General features: G+C 36.4%; 1 protein-coding gene across 1 annotated transcript in view; it reads right to left on the bottom strand.

Moving 5' to 3' along the window:
- The window catches only part of niban2a (niban apoptosis regulator 2a), a 29,679-nt gene extending 5,122 nt beyond the window's left edge, over positions 1–24,557 (bottom strand). Inside the window, exons 1-12 of the mRNA XM_058758692.1 lie at positions 24,325–24,557; positions 17,395–17,525; positions 16,219–16,347; positions 15,869–15,974; positions 15,269–15,436; positions 7,089–7,204; positions 3,753–3,857; positions 2,783–2,945; positions 1,640–1,827; positions 1,407–1,562; positions 693–806; positions 459–566 (exon numbers count right to left, since the gene is read on the bottom strand). Coding sequence (XP_058614675.1) covers positions 459–566; positions 693–806; positions 1,407–1,562; positions 1,640–1,827; positions 2,783–2,945; positions 3,753–3,857; positions 7,089–7,204; positions 15,269–15,436; positions 15,869–15,974; positions 16,219–16,347; positions 17,395–17,525; positions 24,325–24,379 — 1,539 coding nt within the window. The 5' untranslated portion in view covers positions 24,380–24,557. The remainder of the gene's footprint in view (positions 1–458; positions 567–692; positions 807–1,406; positions 1,563–1,639; positions 1,828–2,782; positions 2,946–3,752; positions 3,858–7,088; positions 7,205–15,268; positions 15,437–15,868; positions 15,975–16,218; positions 16,348–17,394; positions 17,526–24,324) is intronic.
- Between the last annotated feature and the right edge of the window lie 1,404 nt (positions 24,558–25,961).

The raw sequence follows: 25,961 nt of genomic DNA, 5'->3' as shown, positions 1-25,961 counted from the left end.
TTAGTATTTATATAATCATCTTATCAATAATAATAATAATAATAATAATAATAAAAATATAAACTACAACAACAGTACTATTTTTATATGATCTGGTTTCAAATACTACTTAACAACAGAATCAATATTATTATTATTAGCAACAAGTCAATAAATTTGAATAATAAATTACCCAGTTAAATATAATAATAATAATAATAATAATAATAATTATTATTATTATGATGTGTCAACAGTTTAATTTCTGGGTCATTTTCTCTCTTTTGGTGACATTTTTTTACCTGAGCCCCCATTAATATCTGAGAAATATTAACAGTAGAAAGAAAAAAAAAAAAAAAAGATCTGTTTTTTCTTACAAGGGGATGTGTAGCATAAAATTCCTTAAAAAAAAAAAAAAAAAGACACAGAACAACAGCACTTCCGAATATCACAGAGAGAGGCTGATTCCTTGTACCAACCGGTGAACAGGATGGGGAGAGCTGTTTCAGCATGTACGGTATGATGATTTGAAGCAAAGCCTCCCTGAAGAACTTCTTCCTCACTGTGCTGCTGTCATAGTCATATTTCTGCAGGCCACAAACAAATAGAATGTTTTTAAAGGCCACCTTTATTTCTTCATTTTTATTCTAATACAGCAATGACCCAGGAGCTGTTTCAGCTTTGCAGAGTAAAGACCCAACTAACGCACTTACTTTGAGTACTCGGTCCTGACAGCGCTGGATGGTCTTGCAGAGATCCTCCCCACTGTGGCCGTCTAGACTCTGATGGACCAGCTGCTCAAATGTGTGCACTGCGTTGTCCATTTGCTACATACATCAATAGAGGAATTTTAGGAAGGATTATCATCAACTTTGATGCTTTATTTGTAAAGATTATATAATTCTAAAGGACAAAGGCTATTTTGGAATAACATATCACAAAGTAAAAGCAATCAGTATGCACATTTTCTGCATGCATATAATACTAAAATGACCATGGGATATCATACACCAAAATAGAATAGACAGATAGATTGATAGACAGACAGACATATAGATAGATGTGATCTGTTTCACTTGCTATTTTTTATTTATTATTTTTTTTTAATTTTGTAAAATCTCAGTATGAGTCTCAATTGCCAACATACCTGCAATAAGAGGTATTACCTCAGGGTGGCGCTCATTAACAATAAACCGCTTTCTCTTTAATATGCTTTAACCATTTTTCTCATTGATTCATGCTCTTGGCCTCACTGCTAAATGGATGTGAATGCTTTTTTTTATTTTGTTGGTGGGCACCAGAAAAATGAATGCAGGCTATGAAATGATTAATATCAAATCGATTTCAAGTGCTAGTGCCAAGTGCTGCAAAACTTCAAGAAGTTTTAGATATTTCAATGGTATATTTAAAAAAATGAGGAAAGACACCTGTCTCATGAGGATCTGAGCTCTCTGGATGAACACAGAGGGACTGGACACGTCACATCTCTGCTGGAGGCCTTCAAGGTTCAACGCCTCCATCTTCTCATAACAGCTCTGCATCTTCACCGGATGGAAGGCCAACATGGAAATCTTGTCCATATGCTACGAAGAGAAGATTTTGAGTTAGCTACCGCTTTAAAAAGGCTCTGCTAACATTGTTAATCAAAGTCCTGCCTCACCTCTCCCAGTTTCTCACTGCTGCTATCGTTCATTGTGTTCTTGCTGACCTCCACCAGCTCACGGAAGAGGATGTCCCTCACTTCAGAGAATCCTCTGCTGGTGGGCTCCATGAGGGCCTCCAGGATGGAGTGGATGTAGGGCTGAACCTTGCTTCTCACAAGGTGTTCAACACGGGGCAACACCAACGCTTCAAGAAGAGGATTAGACAAATATTAGCGCACTAGAAGAACGCCCCTTATAGAGGAAATTTTTTTTTTTTAATTACAGTTGATTGCATGAAAACTTAAGCTTTAAATTCATGTGAAATGTTCAGCACACGTGAAAGACATCCTGACCTACAAGGGACTTTTATGTTTAAATGTTGTCTCACTCCTCAAATTGTGTGTCAAAACAAAGAACGCTTTAGAAAAGACTCAATTATGAAAGCTTAAGACTCTAGAACACATAATAGGCCCTGGTATCTGTGAACAAGTGTTTGCAGGAAAGCACCTGTCCTACGTGTCAAAACAACCACTATTATTCCGTAAGAATAAAGGAGCTATCACAAACACACAGATGGACTCCAAAGTAATTTAGAGATCTGTACAAATACTCAAAAACATGCTGTCAAGATCATTTCGCTCGTGTTGTTTGAAATGTGCTATGGGTGGAACAAAGTCCTAGCCACAAATGACACAAGAAAAATGTAGTACTCTTGCCAAACCTACATTATGGCAGGACGGTCAGACCTAAAGGTTAAAGCCAAACTATGTTGACTGAGACTGAATTCCAATGAAAGAAGGATCATGTGGAAGAATGTGAGACTGAAATAGTGCAGCTCGGAATAGGGTGAATTAAAATAAATTGTGGCATAATCCGTGTATTAGATGAAGTCACAATCATTAAGTGTTGATTCAAAAGTATCTGTAATACTGAATCATCAGAACACAAGAAAAGACTGATGATAAAGCAATACTCTTATTATACATATATAATTATAGCATCTTAAGATCATAATTGTCATGAATCAGGCAATGTGTTTTTGCTCCTGCTTTTTTTTTTTTGAGAGAGAGTTTTTTTTTTTAAAGCAACATCAGAAGTGTGTGGCCATGTATGACACATTAGTAATCTCCACAGGGAAGGTTGATTGGTTTTTCTCTTACCACGGATCTTTCCAGAAACGTGCTCTTTGGACGTGATGATCTGATCCATATCTGTGCGCAGAGCAGAGTCCAGACGGGGGCGCTCCACCTCACATACTTGAGCCAGAGCTTCGTGTTGAGTATTTGTCTGTGACAGCACCTGTCTGTATACTGCATCTGAGATCTGACAGGGCAAACAAACAGATGATAAACAAACCTCAAAGATATACACATACATGTAAAAATGAATTCCTTAATACAGTAACAAATGTACCTCAATAAGTGGGTCAGTGGGGAAAGTCTGCACATGTTCAGGACATTTGCTGACCACGTGCATTTGTTTTTATGCCTTACAAACCTAAATGATTTGTTTGTATAATGTATTGAACATTACAAGGTAGTAAACTTGTCACCAAGGTAATAATCTAGCTGGTTTACACCGATAAGGTAAATTGTGAAACACCGATAACTGTCAAAATTGTGAGAGTTGTGAGCCATGGAAGCCTCAAAAAGTGTTATACCATTTGGTAATGTTCCACAGTGTAATCATACATGTATATAGAGTTCATTTGCAAAAACAATTCTCAAAAATCATGTTTTTTTCATTCTGCATTCCAATTAATCTCAATGAAACTGCAGTTGGGCTTTTTTTGACTAGGTTAAAAAACAAAACAAAAAAATACCCAACACAATAACACAATAACATAAAAACATGATTTTTGAAAATTTTATCTGTTGTCTGTTTTTGCAAGTATATAGTGTAAGTATATTTTAATAGTAATATTTATTCCAATAGTAATATTTTTATTATTTTTATTCCAAATGATACTTGCTTGAAAATGTGGAATCTAATTTTTTTTTAATCTATAATAAATTAATACATCTATTGCCAAGAGAAGCATTATAAAATCATGAAAATGGTTTGCAAATACTTGTGTAAACGAACAGAAGATTCTTTTGACAGCTTCAGAATTTACATATGAGAACCAACCAGCATCCAGTCCCTCTGTCTCTGTTGTAGTTTTCCTTTCAGCCGAGGTACGATCAGATTCTTCAGTTCAGGGTGCAAAGTCTCCATCGCCAGGTTAGCAAGAATCTAGACACAAACACACACAAAGATGTAGATGAAAAAAAACATTGGTTACACAGCAACTGGAAGTACCATTTAAATAATGATGACAGAATTTGAATAGTGCTTAAGAAACTGATAAGACCGTTTCGAGAGCATCATTAACTTCATGCTAACTGCTCAGTGGTTTTGCATGCATATCTTCAGTAACTAGACTGCAGACTGTACAATGTCAAACTATCAATTCCTGAAACACAATGCTTTATCGTTCAAATCCACAACTTAGACACCCATCACAGATGGCTGTTTTGTTCATGCTCACTGTATTTCATGCAATGACAGCCAAAACAGAAACAACCTTTGATGACGAGAAACGTGTCCGCAAGAATAAGTCCGCTCTTTTCATGTGTGTTTTTAGGGATGGGACAATTGGTTCATCAAATAACACACCAAACATGACATGTTCACTGTCTAAATATTAGGATTAGCTCACACTTTAATATTGCCTGATATCAAATAATGTGTTTGTTGAAGAGAGAGAGGGGGGTAATGAAGTCAGCGAAAAGGGTTTCTTTATGACCTCACAGTGATTGCCTGACACATTTATTTGAGGTGTATTAGCTGGTCACCTGTAAGGCATCCGGCCACACCATGCACATAAAATGGAGCAATGAGTAATGGCTAATTAACCTCAAATTACTGCTATAGGCTTGGCTGAACAAACTGGTACCAGTAACTATACAATGAACTTCATGTAAAGATGTTTGGGTGAGCGGCTTGATTTCAAGTTCCTCTTAAATCCATGAGCTTCTGACAATTTCATCCGACAGTAAATAGTACAGAATCGCTCTCACCCCCGCCCCTCGTCCAGTTTCCATAGCAACGCAGGGGCCAGGTGGGCAGTAACACCACGCAGACCCCCTGACAGAAAAACAAAAAACAGACGGCCCACACCCAGCAGTAATAACAGCCCACGCAGCCGTTTCCAGTGTGGTGTCACATCCAGGCTGACCGCGACGCCCTGTAACACCGCTGAGGTCGGGATGAAGAGGAATGACCATGTTTCTCGCACACGGACAATGTCAATACCTTCTTTATATACAACTCGTAGTATTTTTCCTTGGTTAAAGTGTAAGAACAGATGCATTAATTGGCTTTATACACACACAAACACACAAAAAGCTCATTCATAAGAAACATTTCCTGGGTGTGTTCTGGAAGGAAGCAAAAAAAAAAACAAAAAAAAAAACAAAAAAAAAAACGCATTTAAAGTCCAAAACAAACAATTTCTTAGGAAGGTGCGAGTGTGCTTTTGAAGGAATATTCCAGGTACAACCAAATACAACCTAAGCTATAAAACTTATGCTGTTGACTACCCCAGAAAATACATTTAATGTCATCTCTCATTTGGTAAAAACAAATTCTTTGACAATAATGCACAAAAAGTGACGTCTTGACTAACAGTGACGCATCAGACTTGAATGTGCGCAAAATAAAAGGGATTTTAAAGCTATAGTAGAAGGAGAAGATATTCAATGGCATTTAAATGGCATTTTAATTTAAATTCTGGACAGTTTGTCACTGAAAGCTATCAAAAGGTTATTGAATTGAAATTAAAAACACTAAACATTTTATGTAGGGATGCCATAAAAAAAAAAAAAAAAAAAAAAAATTAACCTTAAATAGTTTAACTGACGCCAAACATCATACGCAGTGGAAAAAGGCTTTTAATTTTAAGAATATTAATTTAACTAATGAAAATTAGTATGAGAACAAAATATTTAATATTTAACATTTAACATACTTTGATACTCCAAATTTCAACAGAAGAACTATGGGAAAAATAAGAGTTTAATTTCAAAATTACTACATTAATTTCAAATCTATTCTTGTTGTATATGGAAGATACCATGAGATAAAAAAAAAAAAAAAAAAAAAAACTACAACCGTATTTTCCATTACAAGTCCCCTTTAAGGGCACTGTATGGTTATATGTGTGTGTGTGTGTGTGTGTGTGCGCATGCGCATGAGACGGTGTGAGGTGTGAGGACAACCAGCACCCAATAATTTTAATGATTGCCTGTTTGCATTTTATTCAAATCTGTGTGTGTACGTGAGAAAGCAGGCAGGATAGATATTCCTAAATCTATTAGAAAGGTTATTTCTAGCACACTATGACTAAATTGAGACAGCAGTATAAACCAGAGACCTGACCATAACTCACCCCTCTAATGACACATTCTCAGCTGTCTCTCTGCTCTGCGGTTTAGACGTTATTGAGGGTTTGTGCTGCTTCAGCACATTAGAGAGCTTAAATACAGAGTGATCAGTCTGATTTATCAAGACAAAGTTTTAAAAGAGCTAGTCTTTTAGAAATGGGCTTCAGGTCAGATGGAAAGATGTAAAACGTTGTATTTGGTATGTTTATGTGTTTAAATGAGTTTGGGAGGGATAAATAGGTCATTCAGAAAGATTAATTATGATGTCACAAATATTAGCACATTAAGATATGACCACCCACATTAAATACTTAAGAAACTCATGGAGGTTAGCCATAATGGATAATTTACATATAGAGGTCTTAAAGGAACAGTACAGCATGAGTTTAAGAGTCACAGAAGTTGGTTTGGCATGGATCTAGCTGGTCTGAGATGATAATTTATGGTCATTAGTTGGTCTAGATGGTCAGTTGCCAAATCACCAGGTCTATAGGCAATTACAAGCTGGTGGGTCAAGTTTAACCTTGTAAACCATCTTGGGCAGGCTGGTAAACCACCTTAAGCGTGTAGACCTAATTCCTTCAACCTAGATCATCTCAAATTCTCCACTGCTGAAGTTCTCAGTGAAATTAATATTGCTCATTTAAGAGTGTTAGCCACACCTGAGCCAAAGTTTGGGTGCCCTCCCACCTGTCTGGGACAGAAGATAAAGCCTGGATTGAGGACATGTAGAGGAAACTCTACCCGAATGAGCCAAGGAAAACAGAAGTGCACAGGGATAAATGCTGTCTGAACTGTTCTTTCCTCCTCTCTGTCTCGTTCTTTTTCAGGGAAGCTTTGATTTCGCCTACATTGACATTGTCTTAGGACCATTAGATAGCATTAGGAGCACCTTAAACTCACTAAACATACTGTATGAAAATGCAACAATCAACGGAACGATGCATTTTATATGCAAAGCATCCTGTTTTGTGTAAAGGATGATTTATTTCTGACATTTGCCAGATGTTCTAAACGAATATGAATGATCTTCACCAACCTGTGCTTGGTTTCCACACATCATGTCCCAGGTGCCATAGTGATCCTTGGCCTGCCTGTAGAGCCGCAGGGCATCCGTGAAAGCTGGTGTCGCAACCTTACACTCTTCTGACAGTCCTAGAGAGATCAAGAAACATGACATGTTATAGAAGCGTGTCATACGATTACCTATGGCCAAATCACAGCCATGCTGATATAGAGCAATAATCTCTTAATAAACTACTCTTGTGCTATTGCTCATATATTCAACAAGGTTGTCAACATCCTTCTAGACATTTACTTGATTTTTTACAAAACCATCTAAGATTTGCACTAACCATATTCATTTAAACAGTTTAGTTTGGTTGGCCTCAAGAGTTTTTGAATTCAAGTCTGAACAATCCTAACCAGCTTTTGATTTTTTCTTTTCTTTTTGCTGGTCCAAACTGGTCACGGCTGGTAGACCAACTTGGACCAGCTATAAATCATGTTAAGCTGGTACAGCCTGCCTGGTTTTTCCAGCAAGTAAAAGGAATAGATTACCATTTTAATAAAAAAGTTGTGCTCAAGAAAAGGACCTGTACTTAAAAGACCTCATCTTCACTTGGAGATCTTTACATTCACTAAGAGTCTGTGGATGGAAACTACAGCTACCACCACTCAAGCAGAGAATCCACAAGACCTAACGTGACAAGACTTATTGGAAAAACACTTAAATGGAGATATAATTATACAGTACTGTAGTGAAGATGGATAATGTGCTCAATGTAGGACTGTTTGCATAAAAGCTGCACATCAGAGGTGATGAAAGAATTCCAATTTGCCATGTAGACGATGATCAAACGATACCAAACAGTCACATTCTCGTCATTACTAAAAGTCTATCTGAACAGCTGTTATTTGGGGAGATTTTAGTCTTTTGGGATAAAGATAACCTTTTAGAGTTGCTTTCCTGTTGGCAGTGGGAAGTGAGTCTGAACCATAAAGTTACACATATGGGCAAGGAAAGACAAACACAGATGGACATGAGCAATGGCAAGCTGCACAAACACTCATAAGACTAGAGCTGGTGATGGGGAGCGTGTATATCTGCGTTCTGCAGTAAGTTTCAGATTGGCTGACACAAAGACAGGAAGCCAGCAGTGAGAGATGGAGGGATGGAGTGTGTAACAGTCTGTCAGGAACAGGAAATCCACTCAGCGTCCATTTTCCAGAACTCCGAGAAAGAGAGAGAGGGAGGCCAAGACAGACAGACAGAGACACAGAGAGAGAGAGAGACACAGAGAGAGAGAGAGAGAGACACAGAGAGACACAGAGAGAGAGAGAGAGAGAGACACACACACACACACACACACAGAATGGAGGAAAGCAGAAAATAACTAGCTTTTCTTGGCATGAGCCCCATGAGAAAACACTAGATGCATTTGTCAGCAGTCTGCTTGGAGAAAGTCCCTAGAGTTCTGTGCTCGATAAAACAATAACCCCAAATCAGTATCAAACCCCCTCGTCCCAAACATGTCCACCGGTAATAAAACTAGCAGTCCTAACAAACTACAGACACCTTACATCAAAAGATAATTTGAATGTGGCTCACTGTGTGTGTGTTTAGAGTCAGGTGGAAAATAAACTAAAAAAAAAAAAAAAAAAAGCTGCACTTTTTCTCTGGCAAGCTGGCAGGCCAGAGAAACTCAACGCGAGAGTCTTGAGCAAAAAATAGTACATATGGTAGAGTTTAGCGTGGGCCGCCTCTGGCATGGGGCTGCACGGTGGTTAGCCGAGACTCCTGGGATGGCTGGTTCCCAGGGTTCCTATACCATCGCATGTGTGCACTCTTACCATTACTGTTCCGTTCACTGGAGCATTTCCCATTCAGGCTAAAAGCACAGAAACTAGATGAGTTTCAACAAAAACGTCTTATCACTGAATCAATAATGAGAACCAAGGAAAACATTTCAGCTTTTTAAAATGACATTTCTTTCCAAATCTCAAGGAAAGCTGTCTAGACTCTAGAGCAAACAAACATAAATCTTTCCATGGACTGACTTTTACAAGTACATACAAATTATATTTATATTAACAATATTCACATTTTTAGTTTAAGTATAAACAAAAACAAGTGAATGTACACACAATAGAATGTTTCTTTTTAATTTAAAGGGGCCATGAAATGTACAAATCAAATGTTCAAAATCTTTTGAATTTCAGTGAAGAAAATTCAGTGCACTATGAAAACATAGTACTTGTAGAATGTAAAATGTCCATCCCAGTAAAAGAAACCCATTGAAACTAAGCAGAAAAAGAGACTAAAAAGAGAGAGAAAAAAAATGTGATTAACATATGACTGCCCACATTACTACACCAAGAGCTATTTAATTTAATAAATTATTAATAAAAACGAATCAAAATTAAAATCGTAAAATAAATAAGCAAACAAATAGATTTTTTATTTTTCAGTCTTAACTCTTATAATAACATCTACTATGTAAAAATAACTTTTAAAAAACCCCACAGATCTTGAACCTTTTTTAATTACAAAATTAATCAGTTAATTTCATTTGTACACTCGGTTTCTTTCAATTAAAATAATGGTTTGTCATAATTACAAAAAAAAACAATACAAGAAATATATTAGCCTTTATGGGAAGGTGGGGTTGGGGTTAGTGGTCGACTAATATTGGATATATTTTTATTTATTTTAATTAATATTTAAGAAATTTGAAATAATTTGAAAATGGATTAAAAAATAAATGTGTAAAATAAACAATTATACTTTAGATGACAATGTATTTTTCACAAATAAATAAATATTTAATAAAAATACAATTAAAAAGAAAGTAAACTGCGACCAACTCAGTATTCTGGGAAGTTTGTGTGCATTGGGAATCATATTTACAAAAAAAGTCAAGGTAACAGTCATTCTGCATACAGCACACAGTGAAAATGACATGAATATGACAGTGGGCAAATGCATAAAGCACAGCATAATTTGAAATCACGAGTTTAAAGTTTGTCGATCGTGCGTCTCCAGTGAAGCTGAACTCTTCTCCTGTCCGCATTCAATTTGCATGGACCGACCATTACGCAGAGAACATCTCCTCCTGTCCGCATTCAATTTGCATGGACCGACCATCACGCAGAGAACACGCGATCATGCAGGACACAAATGCACACTTCACAAGATCTCACAACTGGGTTCGACTAAGTTTGCAAGGTTTGTGAAATTAAGTGTTCATTAGACATTCAAAGATTTGTTTAAATGATATAAATGCGTATTTGCTGAATGCTGACGGCAAACGAGAAAGTATTATAATGTTTGCTTTTCTATTACTAATAATATAAAAGCAATCATTATAATACTTTTTTGTATACATTTTAATTCCTTTGTTTAACTGTTCTATCTGATTATTAGACAGACTTCTATCCGTTTTAGACAGAACTGTTAACGACAACACCGAACAAGAGGGAGAATGTAAGCACTGTGTACTCAGGCGCTGCCGTTCTCAGCGCTGTCAAAATAAAGTCCCACCTCGAACGCATCGGCCAAACAGGAAAAACATATCAGCCAATGCCGATATTTGAAAAATGCCAAATATCGGCCGATATATCGGTCGACCACTAGTTAGGGTGATTAAAAAATAAATGCATAATCTATTTAAAAGACACATCTGAGATCCATAAAGAAAAACAACAACAACACTGGCATCACATCTAAGTCCCTGCTCTTCAGGTTCACATTCGGGCTTTACCCAAATAGACGGCCACAGTGTGCCTATTACTTGGCGCAAAGGCCTGTTATTAAATTTCAGCTGAATTCAAAGCATTGTGTTTGATTGTGTATTCCAGCTGTCAACAGTGTCTATGGTTGTAAATGAGAAACTGACATTCACCTCTACTTTAATTTTAAAACCTGTTTGTTTTCTTTCTGCCATTGGTCTCCACACTATGATGTCATAATGGGTGTGATGATATGATTGATTACCAACTATCCCAGTTGCCAATGAGACTGGTACGACTACAACAAAACAAATGACTAACCACCACCACAGGCTGTCAGAACAATGACTAGATGAACAAAAATGTTCAGAATGCAACATTTGCATTGAATCCCCAATGTTTGAAACCCTCCATTGGTTTAGTCCCATACCTGAAGGCTAGACAGATCAATAAAAACAAGCATTGAGTTCATACACAGCCCGAGTTCAAATTCAAACAGCTTAAAATAGAGTGTATCTGTGGTTTGCTTTATCTTAGGCTCTTTGAAAGGCCTTTGTGTATAATTCATCTTGATTGCTTTCCGGTTCTGTAATAAAACCCAAGCACTTTGAGCACTTGCTGTAATACCACAGCTTTGCATGTGGTTGATCTTCTCTGCCCTCGGGTAGCCCTCTAGCAAAAACACAGAGCTATGTTCTCACATATGTGGAGCAACTACCTGAAATCATTCAGCCCTCGGCTTCAGGCAGGTCTCAGGGATTTTGCAGAGCCCTTCCCTGATGCCTCAAAGGCAAATTATATTCCCTATGTATGGCCCTATGAAATGCTATTTTTTCCCAAATTCCATCTTGTGTTTTTCCAAATTCCATTTAAATTTCTGGATTCAATTTTTTTCCCCCCATTTTAATTTGTTTAGACTCTGTTTTAATGGTTAAATTAAATGTTATTAAACAAAAAGCGTGTCAAATTATTTGAAATCACGAAACCTATTTAACAGCATTACATTTATTAAAAGTTTAACAAAAATTACGTTAAGGCAATATAAAATGTTTTTGTTTTTCTCAAATTCAGCTTTATTTTTACAAAATTCAATGTTCCATTAATTTCATAGATTCCACTTTAATGGTTTAATTACATTTTAATAAATCAATCTCTAATTAACTGATTTTATATTTAAAACTTAATTTATTTATTTATTCAGAAATAGTTGTGCATTTACATTTTTCTGTTAAATTAATTCTAGTAAATATTTATCTGGAATATATTCCTTTAAAAATAATGTTTTAATAATAATTTTATTATTAGTAGTAGTACTATCATTACATTAAGCAATATATTTCTGTCACAGTTTCAAGTTAAACCAAACTTTTACTTTGACTGGTTGCTGTGAAGTTTTTGATTGTCTGATTTCTCAAAAGAAATGGTAAAATGCTAATGAAGTGACTCTCAGAGCAGTTCTAGAGATTATGTTCCTATGTTCATGTACTCATATATTGAGGTGGCCGAGGCTGAAATCACCACGAGCGGCATGCATACTTCGGAATTTGTGTAGTAAACGAAGCTGCGCTTCTGCGCCATTCCTTCACAAAGAGAAATGCAGAACGCATTGAATTCATATTTAAATAGTATTTTGCTTAGTATTCACAGACACTACTCCAAATTGCGTTTTGATTTAAGTGTACTAAACCTACTTTTGATTTATCAATCCAAAATTTGGAAAATTCTGTGACATTCCGCGTTATACAGTAAATTCCATTTGTATGACTGAATCCACAATTCTATCTGCAATTCTATCCCTTTTTTGGGCTGTTGCCAAGCCAGGCCCTGTACTTAACCTTCAGGATCTTAAAAAGCCTGGAGGCAAGCTAGAGATCTCACAATGTTTGCTGTACATATTGATCTGGCATGAAGTCCCTTGTTACATGTTAATTTTAAATCAATATGCGAAACGGGCTGAGGAACAACACTTCTTCTTTAAGACGTCTTGTGAAAGTCAGCGTTTACCATAATTAAAACACATTACTCATCTTATTGTTCATGAGTTATACTCCAAGTTATTCAAAATAAAATAATGGTTTAATAATCTTTGATCAAAATGCACTAGATTCACCTCTGCTATTGTTTTTGGTGATGTCACAAGACGACTGGTTAACATGAAGCAACAGTGAAACTGCCATTTATGCTTTTATGTACATTTGAGTTTTCGTTTCAAATCTTGCTAACAGCACACTAATTATAAGACAGTAAAATAACAACAGAAGCATAACCATTTGGAAAAAAAAACAAAACAAGATGTTTCAATAAACGTTAGCCTTCAAAAACCTACTTTTCAATTCCCAATGGATAAAATCAAGCCCAGCCCAACATATTTTCTCCAGTTTGTGTCACACAAACGAAAAATATGCCACAATAAGGTAGTCAAATGCTTTGCATAGTTTCTGCAGGTAAATCAGCAGGAAGGTCACTGCATGCAGCCCCTGGCTAATGAGTGACTTGAAGGTCCCACCTTTAAAAGATCAATCTCTGACTGTAGAGAGCAGAGAGGTCTGGGTTTCCTCAAAGTGGACAGACAGGTGAGAAGGAATGGGGGGGGGGGCAATTTATGATTATTATATGCCTCTTCAGGTTAGGCCGTGAGTGATATAGCTTTACTATTTATCAGACACACCCCTAGGGTCTTTGATATTATAGCCTATATCTGCGTAAATTGTCTTATGTCATTATCATTCGTGATCCACAAAACTAGTCATTTGCTGTCATGCCTTGACAAGCCTAACTGAGAGTGCCCCAAGGCATTATGGGAAGGTGTTGACATGTGGTCAGAGGATGTTCACTTAGCAGGCAACGACTGGCAACATGTTAGAGCTACTTGCTCTGCAAGTTGTGCAATTCTTATGTCAGCCAATAAATACAATACCTCCTTTTATTAGTTTGTCAACGTCTATAGTGCAACATTCTTCAGACACTCTTTTTAAAAAAAAATTATTTAAACTTTATACGCAACTGCAGTAATTTTTTTGTCTTTATTTTGATAAGACAGTGTAGAGGAGACATGAAGCAACTCAGTCGAACTCGGGACGCACATAATGCAACTGCGTCACATGTTGGCACACAGCCCACTAGGCTATTGGCGCCAACTGCAGTAATTATTTTTAATAATCTTTTTAATTTTTTTTATTTGCACCATTCAAATAAATCTCTTATGGTCACCAAGGCTGCATTTATTTGATCAAAAACACACACAAAAAAACAGTAATACTGTGAAATATTATTATGTGTTTCTAGTGTAATGTAATAAAATATTTTAAAACAATTTATTCTTTTGATGGCAAAGCTGAATTTTCAGCATCCATTACTTTAGTCTTCAGTATCACTTGATACTTCAGAAATCCTTCTAATATGCTTATTTGATGTTCAAGAAACATTTCTTATTACTATCAATGTTTAAAACGGTTGTGCTGCTTAATATTTTTGTGGAAACCATGATATATTTTTCAGGATTAATGTATAGTGTGTTCAAAAGAACACCATTTATTTGAAACCGATTTCTTTTGTAAAAACATTATAAATGTCTTTACTGTGAATAATGTAAAAAATATAAATAAATAAAAATAAGATTCTTTAAAAAAAAAACATTTGAACAGTAAAACAATACAAATAGTACCTTCTACTAAATTTGACTTAAGACATTTTGGAAATGGATTTCTACATAGAAATTCCTAGAAGATAATATCAATGCATTCTAATGATGATTTGAAAAAAAAAAAAAAAAAAGATACGTCATAAATAAAGAGCATTAAAAGTTCACTGTTCTTGCATGGATATTTATCATCAGTTAAAATGACAAAAGGAACATCCTCCACACCTTAAAGTAATTTCAAAAGCATTCAACATTTCAAGCTGTGACACAAACACTTCTTCCCTTCACATACACAGTCATAGACACACACCCTGTTGTGTGATTTGAAATATGACGATAAGCCAGAAGACAGGTGATTTGTGAGGGTGGAGTTGAAGGTAATGTAATACTATGAATTTTTACAAAGGCATGCAGATATTTCTGTGCATATTTAGCTAGAAATGCTCTATAGACTATGTTTGAATGACGGGGAGGACAGATAAATGTCACAGGTCATTTCGCTGTTAATTCATCTCTCACTGTGACGCAAGTCAGAAAGAAATGATTATGCAGCAAATCCTCTGGTATGGAGATCCATTTTAAGGTTATTTTGGATAGTAGTTGACATGGAAAAATCGACTCCTTTATGCCGACAAACTACAACTTTCTCATGACAATGTGCATTTTTTTGTGCACACAAATCAGCAAATGAACATTAACATGTGAACTACTGTTTCCCGTAATTGTGATCTAGATGAAGTAGACAAGAGAGGTCTCTCAGCAAAGCAGATACACTTAGAGAGAAGCACATATGGCTTCAATCTAAAAATGAATGCTTTGCTTTGTCTTTGTCTGTGACCGTGACTCACCGTTGTTGCTGTGTCTCACACAGTCCTGGAAGACGGCGTGCCACTTCTTCTGTTCTTTCTCCGTCATGACACAGAAGTAGTGATGGCGGGCGTATGGATGCCACAGGATGATGGGAAACTGTGTGGGACATTTCAGAAATGGGGCACCGGCAGCTTTGGCCTTTGTATCTAAAACAACAGATCACACAATACAAGACCATGATTATAAATGATTTAAAATTACACTGATTAGACATAATAGATTATATAGCACTGTATACAGAGTATTAAAAAACTCATCCTGAATGTATCCTGTCTATTCTAGACCAAGAAAAAAAAAAAAAGATAAAATAAAATACATAATTATATTATGAGATCAAATAAGAACTCTTATAAATAAATAAATACCCTAAATCATAAACTGAAATTTGAACATTTAAAAATTACTATTACATTTATATTTTTTTAATTACTATTGGATATAGTGTGTTCATACTTCGTCTTTAAAATAATATTGTGCAACATGTCCATAAGGATCATTTAGAATTCTGATAGTATTTTCTGACAATGCTGCTTTTATATCTGTTTATTTAATTATTATTGTATTAATTCATTTCTCACCACTCAGGCTATTATTGAGAAGCCCCAGGTATTCCTCCATTGAGGTCAGGGCTCTGTACCCGGCGCAGTTAATGGCCCCTTTGGAGTGGAGACCTCGATCATGTGCCTGTAGAGGAGACAGATAGCTCAGCATCACTCTGCAGCTGGTGACAAATGACAAACATGTCCACTAACAGCAGTACATTTGATATTCACTTTAGGTCCAGTAATGCAAGATTAACATTCAAATCATTTTTCTTTTGTTTACATTTAATTATCTGAGCTGGGCATGTTTGTGGTGAAAGTTAGGATAAAAAAACAAACAAAAACAAAACAAAAAAAAATAAACACGCTCAGCGGTTTACACTCACCGCTTTGCTCTCATACAAGCTGATGTTGTAGGAGTCGCCCACATACAAAAAGCGGCTCCTCCATTTCTTGCTCTCTTCCAGGTACTGAAACAAACCTCCAGAGAAGATGGACTTGTTCTTCAGAGGGTCCTGTGATGGGAACGCAATTTGAAATGAATGCAAATCAAAATCATTTCACTAGATGAAGGCATGACTAAACAAAACAATGAATGGTGTTTAGAAGACCAACGTGAAAAACACTCCCAGCAGTTTGAAATAACAAAAGGCCAGCTTGAGACGTGTTTATATAACATAGATCTGAGTGATTCAGCCAAAAATAAGAAATGGGTGGAGCAACTGGTACATAAAAGACATTCAAGCTGGTGTTATGTCTACAATCAAAACCACTGCTTTCTGTTAATGGATGCTGAATTTACCACTGGTGGGTGCACATGCCTTTGAACATGGTTAATCGGTTAATCTTTGAAACTAAATACAAATAAATGCAGACAGATATTTTCCAAGTCCAGCTGTCCTGGTTCATAACATCTGAAGGACTTCAAATATGAGAGTGCACAAGCGTTTTTCTTGGCCATGGTCTAGATTTCTGTGTTGAGTAGAGATCAAATGACTTCATGGACAATTGATAATTGGGGAGGCCAGGAAAGTTTGGAGACCAATAAGAAAGGAGGAGTGTTCACAATTGAAGGCTGATGAGTTATCATCTTTCTCCGCATTTGTTGAGATAACCAAGATCTCAGAACATCCCTCAAACCTAATGCAATCAAACCATTTCAGCCAACGATGTGTTGGTAATTGATCTTGAACTGTTTGACAGATTTTTCTACTGCAGAAAAGCTGGTTTCAGCTCCTTTGATGTGCTCGTCTTAACCCAGAAACAATTAATATCAGAGGTCTGGGGTGGAAAGTTTTCAAAACAACAACAACTTAAACCCGGAACACACCAAGCCGTCGGTCGGCCATCGGGCAGTTTTTGTTCGTCGGCTGACTAAGTTTTCTCAGTGTGTTCCTCACCGTCAGATGAAGTTTACATCAAATGAGATCAAATCTGATCTCATTTGAACCTGCAGTGGGCAATATTCTTTGCCATTATTTTTCCATTCTTTGACAATCTTTCCTGATCCCTCTGGGATCTAGATGACTAGACAAAAAGAGGTGAAATATAGGGGGTTTTACCTTTCTATGCAGCAGTTGTGTCTGGGTATTCCCTCCTCCTTCGATCTCATAGCGTACGCTGTTGAACAAAGCCACAGCGTACTGCTGCTCATAAAACCTCCCAAATTCTGCCATCACAGCACTGGTGCGGGCTAAGTTGGAACAGAGATACAGGAATGTTAGGTTTAAAGAAGGACTGCAGCAGAGGAAAGAAATGATTACTTTACAGCTGCAGAGTGCACTGCAAATTGCAGGTTGCATTTGCTAGAGGTTACTTTAGGTCAAATGGCAGTGTAAATATTTAATCACTATCACAAAACATTATAAACCGGTTTAGTTAGTTTTAGTCTTTTAGTTGAGAATTGTTCCCAAAAAGCAATTAGGCAAGATAACAACAAAGATGCAAACACTGAGAAAAACCCAGCCTCTTACAGCATCAAACAAAACAGAGCTGTAAATTGATCCAAGATTTTTAGTTGACTAGAACTAAGTGAGACTCCACTGTCAAATGCACATCAATAGCCCATTTCTGCGAGTGTGGGTTTGAAAGTGTTCAAATGGGAATCATCATTATATTGCCCAGTCTGATTATTAAACCACAAAATACTGAAATTTATTTAAATAAATATACAGTCTGCATGCTTCAAAGTCTAATATAGTACTAAAATATTGTTATTATAAAATGTATGATAATAATAATAATAATAATAATAAAAAATGCACATTATTTTCATAAAATATTAATTTAATCATTTAAATAAATTAATAAAATAATGTTAGAAATAATAAAATAATAATTTATTAAATATATTACCATATTAGTTGCAAAGGGAAAAAAATAATATTAACCAAAATAATAACATTATGATTTTTGGGCCATTTTGTGCAGTCCTCACTGTGTATTCTATTACAACATTATAACAGTTATAATGAAATATATTTTATCTGTGAAAATACTGATCCTAAAATTCAATAGGGTTACAACACAAAAGCTGATCAACAATAAACGGGAATTCCTGATAAAGAGAGAAACAGTTGCAAAAACAGTCAAGTGTGGAAACACATGGACCCAGTATGAAAATAAACATTACAAATGAAAAGACCCGAGCCTGCAGGCTTATCGAAGCTTTATGAAAAGAAGATGGTGCTATTAAGATGAATTTGCTTATATAAAGAGGCCAATAAAATGGAAAAAGTGATGCATGATCAAAGGCGACCACATTTGAATGCCATATTCAAAGCATAGTGGTCTCGTTTTAAAGCAATCAATATCTGTGGCATTTAATATTAACAGGACGAGAGTCTTAGCGTTTGGATGCTGATGAAAGTTGGCATGTGTTTGAATGCATGTGAAAGGACATACTTCCATGAAAAACAGGAAGGAACAACTGGACAGGAACGGAAAAGGAAGAAGGGCCACATCTGATGTCAACTGAAGTTACAGAACAACACTTTAAATACACATGGCCTTCTGGGTATTCCGGTTTACTGTACCATGTCCTACAGTAGGTCTCCACAGGAAGGAATCTCTTCACTTACACCTTAATTCTCAAGCACTCCATCAGATTAGAAGCTTCTTGTTACAGGACATTTGAATGAAAAGCATGTTGTTGTGTTTGCTTGAATGCAGCAGCCGGTGTGTCTGTGAGGGCAGACCATTCTCTAGCAGACCCACTATTGTATTAAACTAGAATAACTTGTAGACTCAGTTTGCTTTGGCTTAGTGTTGACTATTCCTCAGTATTCATTCACATGTATATTTGCAGAGATTGTTTCTAGATGCTCAGTTGGCACAGGCGGAACAGGTGCTGGTGACGATTCGCTAGAAAACTTCTTATCAACATAAACCCTGAAATGTAATGCTGTTGTGCGTCACGTCACTCGTCGCATCTTAAGATGGGTTTCACTGAGCGTGTTAAAGCGCATTAGAGCAGGGGTTTTCAATCCTGGAACCCCAGGTGGCTGCAAGAGAATGCTAGGAGGTCCATGGAAAAGCTAAGAAAAATACTGTTAAAAAAATTAACTATGAGGAAACTAAGTAAAATTTATTAAAATAGCTAAATATTAATAAATAATCAAATAAATCAGTACTTAACCCTAACAGCACAGTACTACAAGTAGAAAAAATTAATAATGTAACATAATAGAAACTAAATATTTCCCAAATAATAGTTACACTTTCAAATTACTCATGTTATTGTATAAATTGGGTCTATGTACATAATAAATAAACAGCTGTCTTTGAAAATGTTAAATATTAGGATGTAAAACAAAGCATTGACATTTTATATTACATATAACACACACACACACACATATACACATATACAAACATTGAGAGACAGAATAACAACAAAAAAAATCCAGAAAAACTCATTTCAAAAAGGTTATAAATTGATTTGCATTTTAATGAGTCAAATAAGTATTTGATCCCTTTGCAAAAAACATGACTTAGTACTTGGAGGCAAAAACCCATGCTGGCAATCACAGAGGTCAGACGTTTCTTTCGTGGCCACCAGGTTTGCACACATCTCAGGAGGGAGTTTGTCCCACTCCTCTCTGCAGATCCTCTCCAAGTCATTAAGGTTTCGAGGCTGATGTTTGGCAGCTCGAACCTTCAGCTCCCTCCACAGATTTTCTATGGGATTAAGGTCTGGAGACTGGCTAGGCCACTCCAGGACCTTAAAGGGGTGGTTTACTGTTTTTTTTCTAGGCTTGATTGTGTTTATGGGGTGCAGTCTAACATGTGTTCATGCTTCGTTTTTTCAAAAACGCATTATTTTTCATATAATTTACCTTTATTCCACACCGCACTGTCCCTTCTCTGACAAACGCCTCGATTACTTACGGTTTTTATGAAGCCCCTCCCTCAGAAATACGTGATGGGCTCTGATTGGTTAGCTGGCTCAGTGTGTTGTGATTCACTAAACCGCCGAGCGTGCGTCTAAATGTCCCGCCCCTCAGCTCAGCTGCATGTGTTCCAGTTGTATTGTAAACAATGATTTATAACAATATAGAAACGTCTATATTGCTTATCAATTTGAGCCCGATTGAGACGCAGAAGATATTAGTGAAGAGGATCGCGCAGAACCTGTGCAAGCAGGGCTCTTAATGGTATGTTTTTTTGTTTGTTGTCTCATACTTTTAGATACGCTGTTATTATGCTACTGCTTATGTTAGCTTTTAATATACGCCCCCTTCTTACATGTTCCCGAGGGCGGGGTTTATCTGGGTCAGTGACGTATTAGACCCGGGAAGTAGTTCGTTGTAGTCCCTTACCAGCCGTTTTTGTAGGCATTAAACTTCCAGAATTTTAAAAGACGATATCTCTGTTTGCATTGAACTTTCAGCGCTGCAACTTTGCAGATGTTGTTTATGCTCAAACAGCAACATTACACACTAACTAACGTTAAAAAAGTGAAATTGCAATAAACCACCCCTTTAATGTGCTTCTTGAGCCACTCCTTTGTTGCCTTGGCCGTGTGTTTTGGGTCATTGTCATGCTGCTGGAATACCTATCCACAACCCATTTTCAATGCCCTGGCCCTGACGGTACATGGACCCGTACATCGTCTCTTTGATGCAGTGCAGTTCCCTTGGCAGAAAAACACCCCCAAAGCTTAACCTCCATGTTTGACGGGGAGGATGGTGTTCTTGGGGTCATGCATTCCTCCTCCTCCTCCAAACACGGCGAGTTGAGTTGATGCCAAAGAGCTGGATTTTGGTCTCATCTGACCTCAAAACTTTCACCCAGTTCTCCTCTGAATCATTGGCAAACTTCAGACGGGCCTGTACATGTGCTTTCTTGAGCAGGGGGACCTTGCGGGCGCTGCGGGATTTCAGTCCTTCACAGCGTGGTGTGTTACCAATTGTTTTCTTGGTGACTATGGTCCCAGCTGCCTTGACAAGATCCTCCTGTGTAGTTCTGGGCTGATTCCTCCCTGTTCTCATGATCATTGAAACTCCACGAGGTGAGATCTTGCATGGAGCCCCAGTCCGAGGGAGATTAACAGTTATTTTGTGTTTCTTCCATTTGTGAATAATCGCACCAACTGTTGTCACCTTCTCACCAAGCTGCTTGGCGATGGTCTTGTAGCCCATTCCAGCCTTGTGTAGGTCTACAATCTTGTCCCTGACATCCTTGGACAGCTCTTTGGTGTTGGCCGTGGTGGAGAGTTTGGAATCTGATTGATTGATTGCTTCTGTGGACAGGTTGTCTTTTATACAGGTAAGAAGCTGAGACTCCCTTTAAGACAGTGCTTCTAATCTTAGTTCCTTACCTGTATAAAAGACACCTGGGAGCCAGAAATCTTGCTGATTGATAGGGGATAAATACTTATTTGACTCATTAAAATGCAAATCAATTTATAACTTTTTTTAAATGCGTTTTCCTGGATTTTTTTTGTCGTTATTCTGTCTCTCACTGTTCAAATAAACCTACCATTAAAATTATACACTGATTATCTCTTTGTCAGTGGGCAAACGTACAAAATCAGCAGGGGATCAAATAATTCCCCCCCCCCACACTGTGTGTATATATACACACACACATATTAATGTTATATTTTATTAGACTTTATATAATTTAATCTTTAAAATTAATATAATATAATATATATATATATATATATATATATATATATATATATATATATTTTTTTTTTTTTTTTTTTTTGGTTTGTTTGTTTTTTCATTAGAATTATTTTCATCCAATTTATTTTCTTTTTTACAATAATGTATACATTTTTAGACATGACACCAAGTCATTGTCATACTTCAGACACTTTTAATAAAAAAACAATATCATAAGGCATTTATTGATACCAACACTTCCCTAAGACATTCTTGCAATTTCAGCAAAACCAGTTAGATTATTTTACCTTAGTGACAATTTTAAAAGGTTGAATTCCACAAGTCAAAGCTACCTATCCAATGACCATAGAGACTGTAAAAGACCAAAAGCTGACAAACATCCCCTCCCACATGCACAGTCAGCAGATGAACCCTTCACTGAAACTGAGGAAGGGAGGGAAAGATATGGGGGAGACAGATAAAAACAAAAGTCTGAGAACATGATGACACCTTGAGAAGATCCTCCCCATTACTCCAAGACATGTTCATACTTGCTCTCACTCTCTCAGAAAACATCCAGACCTATTAGTCAAATAGTTCACAAGGGAGGTCTAGAGATCCCTAGAGGAATTTCCTGTGTTCTAACCTCCCTTCAACCTCCTGACCTCCTGTCCATCTACCACAAACATCTTCATAACAGCTTCATGCTTCATAAAGGGAGAGTCTATGAGGGCGGCCTTCTCTTGCAGAGAGACCAAACAGCTTCCCACAGTTCAATACTAAACAGTGGTGGAATTTCAAAAGGGCTGACTCAGCAGACACACTCAGCATTTTGTGACATCAGCACATACGTCTGCATGAGATCCACCTGCATTCATCTCACAGAAATTAAACATTTCTCTGAAATGAGCTCAGAACAAGACGATCACTTCATCAAGTGCCAGCTCACCAAGTGACTCAAGCCTATCATCAGTGAAAGATCCGGACTGGTACTTCAAACACACACAATAAAACCCCTATACTTCTTAACCAGTCCTGACTTGTTCTTAGTGTATGTGTGTGTGTGTGTGTACATACAAAGCTGCGGTGATCCAAAATTTCCAGTCACAGCCAAAAGAGCTCTTGTTTTCCAACATTAGAAAATTCTCTCACACTATGTTTGTTTCACTCAAACTGGTTTTTCAACAGTTTTCCACAACTGAAGATTGTTGTAAGTGAATACTTAGGCTATATTTATCAAGTCTGTTTACATCCAAAGATACTTTCTATGATTGACATGAGGGAAAAAGACAAGAAGCAGATCCAAAACACAGTAACCACTACTGACGTCACAAATTATGGACTGGTAACATTTCATTTCCCACGTGTCAGGTTGGTCACACTGGATAGCTATGAAATGTTCCTGTTAAGTTTCTAGGAAAACTCAAAAAGTGAATGTTGTAAACATAATTGCGGTATTCCACACCTTAAAGCTCTTTAATTGCAAAAGCATGTTTCTTTAAAGGAACGTGATTATTTCTCATCATGGTTTTGGAGAGGAACTAATATATAGTTATGAAGGGTGTCTTTACAGGTAGAGGATATAATCAGTTCTCCAAACCAACTAGAGGAAGCATAATGCAGCAAAAATACTTAATAGAAGCTTAATGGGCACACAATGGAAGGTCATTTTTACATTTTATCATTAGAGTTATAGCAGAAAATATAATTTGTGGACACAAAAGTACGCCTACTATTAAACATGCCAAGGATACTCAAAAAAAAGTAGAGTTGGCAAAACAGTTTTTGACACAACGTTAAACGCCTAAAACGTTTATACAGTGGAAAAACATCAATTCAAAACAGGAAAATGTTTTAATACAAATACGTATTACTTGCTGCCTCAAACTGTCATTTAACTAAACATGTGTATACTTGAGGCTTTAGGGGGCGTTTAAACGCGACGCGTTCTTAGATTCAGTCCGAGTTACTTTTAATCGTTGGTTATTGCGAAGGTCTGTATTGCGTCGCGTTTTTTAGGACGCCGCGTCAAATAAATTTGTTGTGATTTACTCAACCTCATGAACTTGTATAAACCTATATGTTTTTCTTTATTCTTTCCGTGGAGCAGTTAAGAAGAAAATTACGAAATGACAGTCTGGGTAAATGATGACATTTTGAATTTTCTGACGTTCAGTCTCATACTGTTTTAGTTTTTGAGCGCGAGAACGCGTCCAGGTTTCTTCGGTGTACACGCGTCTGCTAAAAGTCTCTTAAAGATTTGTGGCTGGTGTATCCACGTTAACTAAACCCATCTCAGCCCTCGTTTAAAGCACGCTAGCTCTATTGTACAGAAAATGACTTTTTTCCCCTTTTAAAAGTAACACAAACGCGTTTTACCTGTAATCATCTCCCGTTTGCCTTCGTCCAGGTTGGTAGAAATCACATCACCCATGGTGGCGATTTAAATGACAGTCACAGATATTGAAGAAAGTTCCTTTGGATCTGAAACACTACAGAAATGTGTCTTTTGAGTCTTCCAAATAAAGCATCCCTGGTTACTTCAGAGCGTTGTGTTCATTTTGCATTGAGGTGACTTCACTGACTGCGTGACGCCCTCTGTGAGAGAAACAAGACTCATTTAAACTCGAGTCAAATGAGAGACATTCAGAGGGTGTGGTTTACATCGCCGGACACACCCAACTTCACAACAAACCTTCTGTTGTACTTTAATCACAGTTGATCAGAGTCTGATATGATCAGGGATTTGCTTTTGTTATATGATGGGCTTAATTTGATGTATTTATTTATTTTATAGGAAATGAGCACGTTTTGGTCTCGAAATCTTTAATTAAGAAATTATTATTTTCTTGAAGTAATGAATGAATGAATTATTATTTTTCAGTCTTTTATAGAGTTTGCAAATTCCGTTCCACAAATATCTTTGAAACTGAATAACAAAACTGATATTTTCTCTGGGAAATGCTAACTAATTTTAGGAACCTGAATGAAGCCTTTGAGGCTTGCTTTGCTTTCTCTTTAAGGGAAGAAAAGGCAAAATTGTATTTTAGAAAAATATTTTTAAAAAAATAAAATAAAAAAATAAATAATAGTAATTAGAGAGAGATATTAAATATTGTAATTTCCTAAAAACAACAGTTTAAAATGCTATTATTAAAAAAAAAATTATTGAATCAATATTGAATAATATTGATATGTTATTGATAATATTATTTTATAGTCTGGCATGGCAGATAGATAAAATAATATATAATTTCCTAAAACATTTTAAATTATTATTAATAAAATGTTTTCCAAAAACATTGTTTTAATATGAATAATTTATAAAATAGAATATGTAAATGTAATAAATGTAATATGAATATAAAATGTATATTTATATTTTATAAAAACACAAGCTGGATGAAATAATGTAATTTATAAATTAAAAATTGTAATATTATAGGCCTATGTATGGTAAAATTATATAATTTTCTAAAGATGAGTGTTTAAATAATCATAATTTTTTTATTAAGGGTTTACGTTTAGTAAACGTTTATCGCCCTCATGCGGTCAAAATGACTAATGCTGCACTAGAGCCAGGAAAATGATCAAATGATCACACATATGATACTGTACATGACAACAGTAAAATGTAAAATATTACAGTAGATCTTTATTTTATTTCATTTTTATTCGTATTTTAAAACGAATTTAACATTTTAATGTTGTTAATTTGACGAAGCAAACTAAAACTGCTTTGTTTGGTAGACAGTGAAATAAAAATTCAGTGTAAAATATTAAACCTTTAGTTGCTTCTCTAATTGAGTAACCTGCTATTTTTGTCCCGGAGCGGTCAATGAACAGTGGAAACAGTTGCAAGGGTATTTTACAACCTCCACTGATCATGGCATGGACAATCAGCGTGAAATCAAGGATGGATTCGCTTGTGATTCTGTGTCTGCGCCCCTTTGGCAAACGCGCAGCATATAACGGCGCTCGGTAGCACGAGCGCATGTGAGGGAGGGGCGGTTACG

Source organism: Onychostoma macrolepis, chromosome 21 (assembly GCF_012432095.1).
Source record: "Onychostoma macrolepis isolate SWU-2019 chromosome 21, ASM1243209v1, whole genome shotgun sequence".
Taxonomy (NCBI): domain Eukaryota; kingdom Metazoa; phylum Chordata; class Actinopteri; order Cypriniformes; family Cyprinidae; genus Onychostoma; species Onychostoma macrolepis.
The sequence above is the reverse complement of the archived record's forward strand: the minus strand, read 5'-3'. Positions and strand labels throughout refer to the sequence as shown.